The sequence below is a fragment of the Narcine bancroftii genome, chromosome 11 (genome assembly GCF_036971445.1).
Source record: "Narcine bancroftii isolate sNarBan1 chromosome 11, sNarBan1.hap1, whole genome shotgun sequence".
In the NCBI taxonomy this organism is placed as follows: Eukaryota; Metazoa; Chordata; class Chondrichthyes; order Torpediniformes; family Narcinidae; genus Narcine; species Narcine bancroftii.
This window is the reverse complement of record NC_091479.1, coordinates 17,563,244-17,575,265: the sequence shown is the minus strand read 5'-3', so window position 1 is coordinate 17,575,265 and position 12,022 is coordinate 17,563,244. Positions and strand designations below refer to the sequence as shown.

At 43.8% G+C, this 12,022-nt stretch overlaps 1 protein-coding gene and 1 non-coding gene across 3 annotated transcripts in view; both read right to left on the bottom strand.

The window, feature by feature from the left end:
* malt3 (MALT paracaspase 3) overlaps positions 1 to 12,022 on the bottom strand; it is a 135,453-nt gene that overhangs the window by 42,508 nt on the left and 80,923 nt on the right. For both annotated transcript variants that reach the window (XM_069902737.1, XM_069902738.1), the window contains 3 exons: positions 7,043 to 7,220; positions 5,189 to 5,263; positions 899 to 1,026 (listed from right to left, as the gene is read on the bottom strand). In XM_069902737.1, the coding sequence (XP_069758838.1) occupies positions 899 to 1,026; positions 5,189 to 5,263; positions 7,043 to 7,220 (381 nt within the window). The remainder of the gene's footprint in view (positions 1 to 898; positions 1,027 to 5,188; positions 5,264 to 7,042; positions 7,221 to 12,022) is intronic.
* On the bottom strand, positions 2,966 to 3,039 carry trnav-gac (transfer RNA valine (anticodon GAC)). The gene has a single exon. It is a non-coding gene; the product is annotated as a tRNA-Val (tRNA).

Genomic DNA, 12,022 nt, shown 5'->3' with positions numbered 1-12,022 from the left:
AAAACTCCCATATATCCCGACTCTCTGCCTCCTGTCGGACAACCAATTTTCAATCCAGGCCAATAGACTTCCCCGGACTCCACTTTCCTGTAACTTACTGAGAAGTCTCTTGTGCGGCACCTTATCAAACGCTTTCTGGAAATCCAAATATACAACATCAACCTGTTCCCCTCTATCCACCGCACCCATTATATCCTCAAAGAATCCTAACAAGTTTGTCAAACAAGATCTTCCCTTTCTAAAACCACGCTGCGTCTGCCTGATTGAACCCTTACGTTCCAAAAGTTTCACTATTTCATCTTAAATGACGGCTTCAAGCATTTTTCCAACTACAGACGTCAAGCTAATTGGCCGATAATTTCCAGTCTTCTGCCTACATCCCTTCTTAAAAAGTGGCGTGACATTTGCTGTCTTCCAGTCTGCTGGGACCTGCCTACATCCCTTTTTAAAAAGTGGCGTGACATTTGCTGTCTTCCAGTCTGCCGGGACCTGCCCAGAATCCAAGGAATTTTGGTCTATGACCACCAATGCATCAACTATAACTTCTGCCATTTCCTTCAGAACCCTTGGATGCATATCATCAGGACCAGGTGATTTGTCTGGCTTTAGTCTGGTTCAGGGGTGGCCATCCTTTTAATTTAGACACATAGCATGGTAACAGGCCATTTCGGCCCTTGAGTCCATGTGGCCCAATTAACCTACACCCCCTGGTATGTACTCGTGAGCTGAAATTCCCTGTTACCATACTGTATGTCTAAATTAAAAGGTTGGTCTAGATACTGAAGAACCTCTGGGGGAAATACTGTTGGATAGAAACAGTTGGCTTCCAACAACCGCAGCTCATAGATAAGCAGCACATTATGAATAAAGAGTATTTACTTTAAAGGACGTGACTTACCTTCAGAAACATTCTCTAAAATCTGGGTGACTTTCTCTTTCTTGAGAATATGTTTCTTTAGATACTTCATAAAGATTCCTGAGCTGTATTCACCATCCTGTATCTCATATGCCTTTGCATCTTCGCATCTGAAATTACAGTTCAGGTTAAACGAATGAACATTTTCCCAATGCTTTCAGTTTGCTCTGGTACCTTCTTCCACTTTTTTTTCCTCTCTTCTTAGCTCCCGAAGACTACTTCTCGTTGTGGAATATATAGTTAAAAAAAACCCCCAGTAACCAGCACCCACAGGGATTGGTAGATGCACAGTTGCTTGAGACTCACTCTTTCAATGCTTAACTCATACATCAGCATGAAGAATAAACGGTTTAAAAGCCAAAAGACAGTGCGAAGTGTAAAGTGATTTGAAAAGAATCAGTATTGTAGTCGGATTTATTGTTAGAGTACGTTCATGACATTACATACAACCCTGAGATCCTTTTTATTGCGGGTGGGTAGAATTACCACTGTAGTACAAAAGAAAACAAGGCAAGGATAGAGAAACACTTTGGGAGAGTCGCCCCAGCTGCGAGCGGCGTCATTATTCAAACAGAACTTTATTCAAACTGCTGCTGTGAGCGGGGCACGATCGAGGCATTCCACTGGCTGACTGTTTCACCCATCTTCACCAAGGGGGTTGCGTGTGGCTTTTATAACTTTAAACTTATATTTACCTTTTTATTTATTTTAATTTTTAAAACTTATTTATTTCCTCTTATTTTTTTTGCTTGAATTCTGGATAACAGGGATTTTACTCCAATATATTAGCCGCAAACCACTGGAGGCCAACTATTGTTATAATTAGGCACCAGCCAGACAGACTTCATAGATGGACTCCTGACCTTGGCATTTGAAAAGAATGCACATCAATGTTATTGGGACTGAAACGTTTGCTGTGTTGACAAAACCGTAAAAAACAAAAGGCAGAGTGAGTGAGCATATTTTATTTAACCTACTAGAATCACTGGAAGCACCGATAAGGCAGCATCCATGGAGAGAGAGAAGCTGCCAACATTTTAAGTGAAAGACCCTTTGTCAAGAACCATATAACCACTTACAGCACAGAACAGGCCAGTTCGGCCCTACTAGTCCATGCCGTAACAAATCCCCACCCTCCTAGTCCCACTGACCAGCGCCCAGTCCATACCCCTCTAGTCCCCTCCTATCCATGTAACGATCTAGTCTTTCCTTAAATGTAACCAACGATCCCGCCTCGACCACGTCTGTCGGAAGCTCATTCCAGATCCCCACCACCCTCTGCGTAAAGAAATTTCCCCTCATGTTCCCCTTATAATTTTCCCCCTTAAACCATGCCCTCTCGTTTGAATCTCCCCCACTCTTAATTGAAAAAGCCTATCCACATTTACTCTGTCTGTCCCTTTTAAAATCTTAAACACCTCTATCAAGTCCCCTCTCAATCTTCTACGCTCCAGAGAAAAAAGCCCCAGTCTGCCCAACCTTTTCCCTGTAACTCAAACCTGAAATGTAGTTTTTTTTTTCTTTCTACAGATGCTGCTTGACCTGCCAAGGTCTGGCTTTATTTCAGGGTGCCAGCATCTGCAGTTCATTTGAGTTTTGAGTATATTTGATTACTGATTTGACACTTTTTTTTAATTTTCGATGAAAGTTTGCTTGGATGTGCATTAGTCACTGTTGACAATCAGCAATTCCGATTGGCCAATCCTGTCTACAGGTGTTACTTTGGAACCTTGTCCAAGTTATTAATGAGTACCAGCTCTTTTGCCTTGCGATATACAGACAGCCCTTTCTGCCCACGAACCCATTCCCAATCGACCTACAATCCCTGTATGATTTGAACAGTGGGAGGAAACCGGAGCACCCAGAGGAAACACACACAGACAGACACACACGGGGAGAATGTGCAAGCTCCTGAGAGACATCATTCAAACCCAATTGCTGGCGCTCCGCTCCCTGGTCAAGGGCGAAAGGAACCTAGAAAGGTCAATCAAGCGACTCCATAGCACAAGATCCCTCCGTTCTGAAGGGGAGGCTTCCTGACAACACATTTGGACAGTGTGGGGATTGAACCCACGACCTTGGCGTTGTCAGCACCATGCTCTGACCAGCTGAGCTAACTGTCCACTCCATAACCAACCATCCACCCAAGATATTGTGTTCAAGCCCCACTCCAAAGCGCAACGCTGCAGTGCAATAACATCATATGTAAACGTCTCAGTGTTACCATTGGTCAAACGCCCAGCTCGGAACAGTATAAAACATCGACGCATACCACATTTCTCTCTCTCTCTCTGCCTCGTTGTCTAAGTCTCAGACAGCGCTCCACGCCAGGTCACTACTGTGGACATCAGTCATGGGTAAGGTGTGCACTACACTTAATTGAGCCAAGGTGCTGCGATATATCAATGCTTAAAGAGTGGTACAGGGAATCGGGAGTGTGTTTGAAAGTCCTGTTTATGAAATGTGTACACATGTGGGAGTGTGTAGGAGACAGGCGGCCACTGGTATTGGACTCCAACCTGGTCTGACGTGAATGTCTATATAATTGTTTAGTAGTTGAGTAATCAAGTATCGTTTGATGTTTTCCCCTGTTTGTCTCCTGTGTGTTAATTAAAGTTACATGTGATTGTAACACCTGTGTCCAACTTCATCTCTCTGTGAACCCACCGAACCTGATACTTTCCAAACACAACAGATACCCCAGTGGTTCTCAACCTTTTTCTTTCCACTCACATCCCACTTTAAGAAATTCCTATGCCATCGGTGCTCTGTGATTAGTTAGGGATTACTTAAGGTGGGATGTGAGTGGGAAGGGAAGGTTGACAGTCGCTGCTCTAGACCCGATTTTAACTGAAATATTTGGCTTGAGAAAAATTGTCATTGACCCATTTCCTTTGGAGTTCTGAAACCGTGCACATAACGAGTCAATGAGGGACGATTACAACAGTGGTTTTCAAACTTTTTCTTTCCACCTTAAGCAATCTCTTACTAATCACAGAGCACTGATGGCATAGGGAATACTTAAAGTGGGATGTGAGTGGAAAAAGAAAGGTTGAGAACCACTGACATACCCAATGCAAGTGTTGAGAACGAGGGGGACTGATGGTTACAGTAGTAACACTGTGTTAGGCCTTGATCTATCCTCTCTCCCAGGCCCGGCCTTCTTGGGAGAAACGTGGGTCAGGTTTTAAAAAGGAGGAAAGAGAGGCAGACAGATTTAGGGAATGAATTTCAAAACTTTGAAGTCTGGCAGGTGAGGGGATGATGGTGGAAGCAACAGATCTGGTCAAAAAAGTCAGCGTCAAGGGAACACAGAATCAGAATTTATTACCATGAACATGCCAGGCTCTAAACAGGCTCTAAAGTTTCAGTGGCTTTCTACAATTCCATGTCACTCTCTGTACTGATTGGCTGAATCACAGCTTGGTCTGGGGGCACCAATACCTTTGAGTGGAAAATCCTGCAAACTCAGCTCAGTACATCGCAGGCATTTTCTCCCCACCATTGAATACATCGATATGAAATGGTTGCCATTGGAGAGCACCAGCAATTATCAAGGATCCTCACCACTCAGGAAACATTTTACTCTGTAATTATTATTAAAATATTGTGATTTGCTTTTAACAGCATCCACTGGTCAGCGGTATAGGGCCAAGTTTGGGGGTCATCTTATACCAAGGGTGTTACTCAAAACCAGCACATAAGGTGGAAAATCCAAGCTCGTCCTATTCAATAGTATATACGGTAGAGCAAACAGAGAGTCGGACGCCCCTTTTCCATTGACACCCTGTCCCAGGAATTAACTGGGAATGCCGGCATCAGATGCCGTCGTTTCACACCGGCGATTAACCGCTTCTACCGCTACTCATAGCGGTATGCTGATGCCGGCATACCGATAAAACCAGTGGAAAAGGGATAGCAGAAAGTCACCCCCTTCCAGTTGAAGGTAGATCCTCGGGGATGAGTTGTGTTCAGTGGAAAAGCAAATAGTGTCCCAGTTAAGGGTGGCCCAGTGGAATGGAAATGGCACAAAGAGCTTCCGGTCCCAGGGCACTGCATTGCCAATGAACTGGGATGCCCGTGGAAAATGAAAAAGAGTCAGAGAGGGAAAGAAGAGATGAGGATAAGGCTGGAAAGGGGTACTGATGGTAATGATCAGCCATGATCTAAAATGGCGGTGCTGGCCCGACGGGCCAAATGGCCTACTCCAGCTCCTATTGTCTATTGTCTATTGAGTTCACGTCCCAAAGGAAACCCTCAGAGAATACTCACGTTGCATATCCATAAACGATATTCCCAGTGGGGGCAAGTGGCTGTAGATCTGAGGGAAGGCAGTCCTGATTATACCTGGAAAATAAATGCAGGGATTCATTGAGATAACTGAAATCTTTAAAATACAGTCAGGGATGAATGTTGAGACTCTATAAAGGACTAGTGAGACCTCACTTGGAGTAATGTATACAGTTTTGGGTGGCTTATTTGAGAAAGGATGTGCTGGTGTTGGAGAGGGTTCAGAGAAGACTTACTAGAATGATACCAGGAATGAAAAGGTCAGCATATGAGGAATGTTTCTCGGCTCTTGGTCTGTACTCATTAAAGTAGAGAAGGACGGGGGGGGGGGGATATTTTGAATGCTGAAAGGACTGGACAGAGGAGATGTGGCAAGGATGTTTCCCATGGTTGGGGAGTCTAGGACAAGAGGGCACAACTTTAGGATAAAAGGGCATCAATTTAAAACAGAGATGAGGAAAAAATTCTCTAGTCAGAGGGTCGTGAGTCTGAGGAACTTGTTGCCACAGGCGGCTGTGGAAGGGAGATCATTGGGTGTATTTAAGGCAGAGATTGACAGGTACTTGATTAGTCAGGGCACCAAGGATTATAGGGAAAAGGCCAGGGAAAGGGGCTGAGCAGGATGGATCAGCTCATGATTAAAATGGTGGAGCTTCCACTTCTACATCTTGTGATCTTGTGAACCAATGCTTTGGACCTGAGCCCTTCGTCAAGGTACAGGCAAAAAGCAGGCAGGCTTTCGTCCAGCTCTCCATCCCTTTCCCGCTCCATTCCCCCATCACTTCTCAGCTTTTTACTCTGTTGTCCTCCAACCGATATCCACCAATGACCCCTTGCAATGTTCCCTCTCATTTGTAGTTGTCAGTATGTGCAAAACTCTTATGTTGTGCAAATTTTTCTCCTGTGACATCATTCTGTGTGCACTGAATGCTTGTGCAATTGTAAACTTAAAATTGCTTCAAGATCATTTTGGCACAGCTTATCTCTCGTAGCTAATTAAACTATTTGTGTACGTTAATATAATACAAGAATGAAATAATTACTTGTTTAACCAACCAACTAGTTAGCTAAAAGATTATTTTCAATAAGTATAATTATTAATTACTGTATTAATTTCCTTTGTGCACTGGTTGCAAAATGCAGCTTCGAGGGAACAGTGACCTCTTACCTGTTAGCCTGAGCTCCTCCCCTGCCCCTTCTCCTCTACTCTTTTCCTCCTCCCCTCCCATCTCCTCTCCTCCTCCTACCTCCTCTTCTTCTCCCCTTCCCACCTCTCCTTCCCCTCTCACCTCCTCTCCTCCTCCCACCTCCTTCTCCCCTTCCCACCTCTTCCTCCCTTTCCCTCCTCCTCCCCCTCCCACCTCCTCTCCTCCACCCTCTCCCACCTCCCCTTCCCTCCCACCTCCTCTCCTCAACCCCTCCCACCTCCTGTCCTTCCCACTATCTCTCCTAATCCCCCTTCCCCGCTCCTCTCCCCTCCCACCTCCTCTTCTTCTTCTCCCCTTCCCATTTCCTCTCCTCTTCCCCCTCCCACCTCCTCCCTTTCCATCCTCCTCTCCTCCCCCCTTCCTCTCCACCTCCCCCTCCTCCCCACCCCCCCCCCCGCTCTCCCCGAACCTTTTTTACTCAGGCGCCTGCCTGCTTTTTGTTTACCCTTTACTTCCTACAGATGCTGTGTGACCTGCTTATTTTCTCCCAGCATTTCTGTGTATTGTGTGCTACAATCCTGGCGTCTGCAGACTTCCCTGTTTAACACCATGCTCAGTTTTACATTATAATGAATGCAAATTTTTCAGGTAATTATCAGAGAGAGAAAAAGTGGAACTGCAGCCATACCATTTCCTGCACATATCCAGCAGGAGAACATTGAGGGCTGTGTTCTTCTCTTGCATCCTGCACAGGATTTTCTGGACATTGATGCAGTTCTCTGGCTTGTATGGATTTGGAGCATTGACAGGCACCATGTAATTCCGGCCTGCGCATTCGTAGCCATGCCCAGCATAGTAAAAAAGAGCTATTGAATTAAAAACAGAAGCAAAAAATGCACTCAGACCACGTCTTCGTGGAGAAAGATCACATGCACTAGGAAAGCCTTGTTTAAAATAGCCATTTGCACAGTCTTACTGCTGGATCACTTTCGTTTTAACCCTTAAGGACCACAAATTCTGCATATTTTGTACCATCTCCCTGACTTGCACCAATTTAAAAAAAAATTATTTCAAAACCTTCAGCCAACTCAAACAAATGACCAACAGTTTCCTGTCAAATTCAATAGCAGCCTTAATTGAAGTTGGTAATAATTTTAACACCGTTCCTTGGTAATAATAATAACAGTATTCCAAAAGAGCTCAGAGATTTGGAGAAGGATAATGTGGAGTTGGAAGAAGCCAGAGATTCTCTTGCACTATCTCCTTGGCCTCATGTTTATTGTATCATCTGACCTCTGTATCTCTCTAGTAGTGCTTCTTCTCTCCCTCTGCGTCTGTTTCTTTCTCTCCCTCTCATTACCAAACACGGAGGTGACAGGAGTGGCAAGCCATAAATAGTACATGACCATTGCCTTGATGCAGGCTGCTGCTGTGCCTCTCGTATTCGTCACTCAGCTGATGTCAACGCTGACAGCAAGTGGAGAGAGCACACAGTCCCTCTCCTCATCTCACTTTGTGTGCCCCGCACACTCCGATTTAGAGGAGTTAGCCCTTTTTCGAAACGATGGCTGCCCAACGCCAAATGATCCCCTGACTGATATGCCAAGTAGGGGGCACGGTTAGCGTAGAGCTTAGTGAAGGCATTTGTACGTTCTCCCCATGCCTGCGTGGGTCTCCTCTGGGTGCTCTGGTTTCCTCCCACCCTTCAAAACGTACGGGGGCTGTAGGTTAATTAGATGTGATTGGACAGCCCAGGCTTGTTACCGTACTGTATCTCAGAATTTAATTTTAATTGAACTAGAATTATCAATACTGACTCTGTCCATTTAAAACTCTTCCTGTCAAATAGCCTCCACAGCAGCTTCCCTGACTGTCATGTGACACTACATTTAGAATGTAACATGCATGAAATTCTTTGACTTTTGTCTGCTATAAGGCAGACAGAGAGTCGCCACTTTGTCCAGGCCCCACACAGAAACCTACAGCACCTGGTGTTCCTTGGTGGTACGGTCTCCCCTCCAAGTACTGACCAGGCCTGAGCCTGCTTAGCTTCCGAGATCAGACCATCCCAGGCGTATTCATGGTTTTATTTTAATTTTTAATTTAGACATAAATAACGGTAACAGGCTTTGAACCCATGAATACGTACCGGGGGTGTAGGTTAATTGAGCGGCATGGACTTGTGGGATGAAATGACCTGTTACCGTGCTGTATGTCTAAATTAAAAATTAATAAGTTGGCCTCCCCTATTTTACACAAAGCTGCAATTGTGGGGGGGCAGATTTATTGCAGCCGGCCTTCCCAGCCTCCATCACAGCAGGAGGAAGGAGAATCTAACTCTCCCTTGAATATGGGCCGACAACAAAAACATATCAATCCTTGAGTATGTTTTATGCCTACTTGAGTAATATGAATATTCCTTCTCTTTTGGGTGCTGCCTCCTCCATATATCCATAAGTTTCATTTCCTGCATTGATTTAACCATAAATTTGGCCACTTTATTCTTTTTGCTTGTCTTTTGTCCAGTTTTATCCAAAATATATCTGAGGAAGAAAAAAAATTTGTGGATATCATCGTTATTGAATGAAGATCTACCGGGACCAATGCTTGAAGAGGGCGCACAAAATCAGTGAACCGGTGCGGGCTCGAAAGGCCAACATGGCCTGTTTCCGCTCCGTAAATGGTTATATGGTTAAAACTGACCAAGCTGGCTGAAGAATAGTTTGTCACGTCAAGCTTATTGTCATCAAGTACAACCCGATGAAACAGTGTTCTCCAGTCCTTGGTGCAAAACACTCACTCAGATTCACATATAACAATACACATACAGGACAAGCATTTCATCAATACAAATAAATACATAAATATTGTTTCTCGAATATGAGAGCCTCAGATGGTTAGTGTGAGCAGTTCCTTTGGTCGTTGGGCAATCTCGCTGCCCATGGGAGAATGGGTGTTTGTGCCATTGTGACCACCCTTTGCAGGGATGAAATGGTGGGGAGAAAGGTCAAGGGCTGTGCATGTTCTGTGGTGGAGGGAAGTCAACAAGAAAGAAACATGTGGGCCAGTGTACACTTGACAACTTGATCTGCATTAAGAGCATTAATACGGGTGAATCTTTACCTCCCTCCAAAATGATCTGGTAAGCCACAGAGTTCAAGGAGTGGGCAGCAAATGATGCTTCTGCCAACAACATCGACATTCTATGTATGAATGAAACTTAATCAGACCTTAACACCATTGGAAACTATATTTGTTCATTTCTGAGGCATCCTTAAAGCACTGAATTATTCTACGAAACTTCGTAGATGTTTCGTACTTGCTGTTGTCCTGGTGTGGAATCATGTTATGTGTAAAATAGCTGACGCAATCTCTGTTTACAATATCAGCAATGCTTTGGAAGGAATTTAATGGGTGTGAAGTGCTTTGGGATACCTAGTACCCAACACAGCAACTTGTCAGTTTTTAGTTAAAAAAAAAAGGGGATGCAAAGATGTCTGCCTGATTTTCAGCACTCCTGAGGAAGGGGTCGGGCCCGAAATGTCACCTCCCTTTCACTTCTTTTGGATGCTGTGTGACCCATTGAGTTTCTCTAGCTCCTTTGTGTACTGTACTACACCCCAGCATCTGCAAACATTCTTGTTTGCCACTGTACATGTATACATTTAGACATAAATAACGGTAACAGGCCTTTCCGGCCCACGAGCCCAAGCCCCCCCACCAAATACAACAATTAACCTATATTCCCCGTATGTTATATTTGAAGGGTGGAAGGAAAATGGATCACCCGGAGGGAAACCATGGAGAACATACAAACTACTCATAGACAGCACTGGATTCAAACCCAGGTTGTTGGCGCTGTAACAGCGTTGAGCTAACCGCTACACTAACCATACTGCCCTTGTCCAATTCTCTCATCCCACCCCCTCATGTTCACTTCATGTACAAAGTGAAGGGAGAGAAGTTTAGGGGGAGAGATCAGGGAAAGTTTTTTTTTTAATTTAAGAATTTTAAAAACCACATCCATGTATACATGTTCAATAAAACTAAAAAAAGTACAAATGTGGGGATCATCCCTCCCACCCCTTCTCTTCCTGCCCCCCCCCCCACCCACCAACCCTCCCCTAAAGTATAAAAGAAAAGAAAGAAAATAAAAAGAGCTGGGAGAATGTCTCAATTCAAATAATAATGGGTTACCAACAGAAAGGGCTTTCAGAGAGTCTTTCAAATTTTCAAACCAACAAATTGTAAATATGGGCTCCATATTGTTTTAAAAAAATGATACTTATTATGTAAATTATGTTATTTTCTCAAATGGAAGACAAGAACACAATTTAGCACGCCACCTCCCCATCCCTAAATCCATATTTGATTTCCAAGTAATGGCTAAGCACTTCCTAGAAACAGCTAAAGCTAATTGTAAAAATTCAATATGATGCACAGTTAACCTTAGTTTAGGTCTAACCTCTTTAATATTGCCCAACAAAAATAACATCGGATCCTGTGGGAGTTTTTAACCAAAAAGGTTTTACTCTAGGACACACCCAAGCAGAATGCAAAAACGAACCGACTTCCTGATCACATCTAAAACTGATAATGTTGAGTTTTACTTTTTTTAAAACATTTTTGAGGAGTTAAATATAATTGATGTAAAAGGAGTAAGTTTTTTAACACAGAGTGGTGGGTGCCTGGAATTCCTTGAGGAGGCTGGAACAATAGGGGCATTTAAGAGACTCTTAGACAGGCACATGGATGAAAGAAAAATATTGGGTTACAGGGTAGAGAGGGTTTAGTACTTCTTTTAAGGAATATATGGATCAGCAAAACATCGAGGGCTGAAGGGCCTGTACTGTGCTGTAGTTTCTAGGTTCTATTACACATTTCTTTCCTTAACATTAATTCTTCTCAACAATCAACCTCAAACCTACCATTGAAAGCCCATGGACAAACATCCTTTTCTAATCTATAGATTAACATAAATACACTATTATAATTTTAAGTTATGACTCAGTCCACAGACTTCTTGGAGAGTCATCGCAACCTCTCCATCTAAGCCCCTCCATCTGTTTTTCTCATTTTCCATTGGGTACATTACTATACATAGAGAGGCATGTGGTCATCTCATAGAAGCGTGGTCAACGGCTGCTTATCGTCAACCCTTTCACCCAGCAGATTGTGCCTTTAAGTATGGCTGAACAAGGACAAAATACGGTAGACTGAAGTCATGGAAAAGGCTACAAAACTACAGTGTTTCTGTTTCTTAGATCGTAGATTAGTTCCTGCTTACAGCTAGGATCAAGGCTGAACAGAATAAAGGTGGCACGGTTAGTGTAGCAGTTAGCCCAATGCTGTTACAGCACCAGCGACCCATGTTCATATCTGGCACTGTCTGCAAGGACATTCTTCCCATGTCTACGTGGGTTTCCTACGGGGGCTCTGGTTTCCTTGCACCATTAAAATGTGCCGGGGGTTGCAGGTCAGTTGGGTGGCACAGGTTCCTCAATGATTTTGTGTACCCTCTTTAAACAATGATCCCATCCTTTCAATCTCGCTGCCAAATATGCTCTCGCCCCTCTATATTAGCCTGTATTTTCGTGGACTGTGCTGTATATAAAAAGAATTAACCATCGATTCATCTTCAATCTTTTGCTGGAGAAGTAGCAATGAG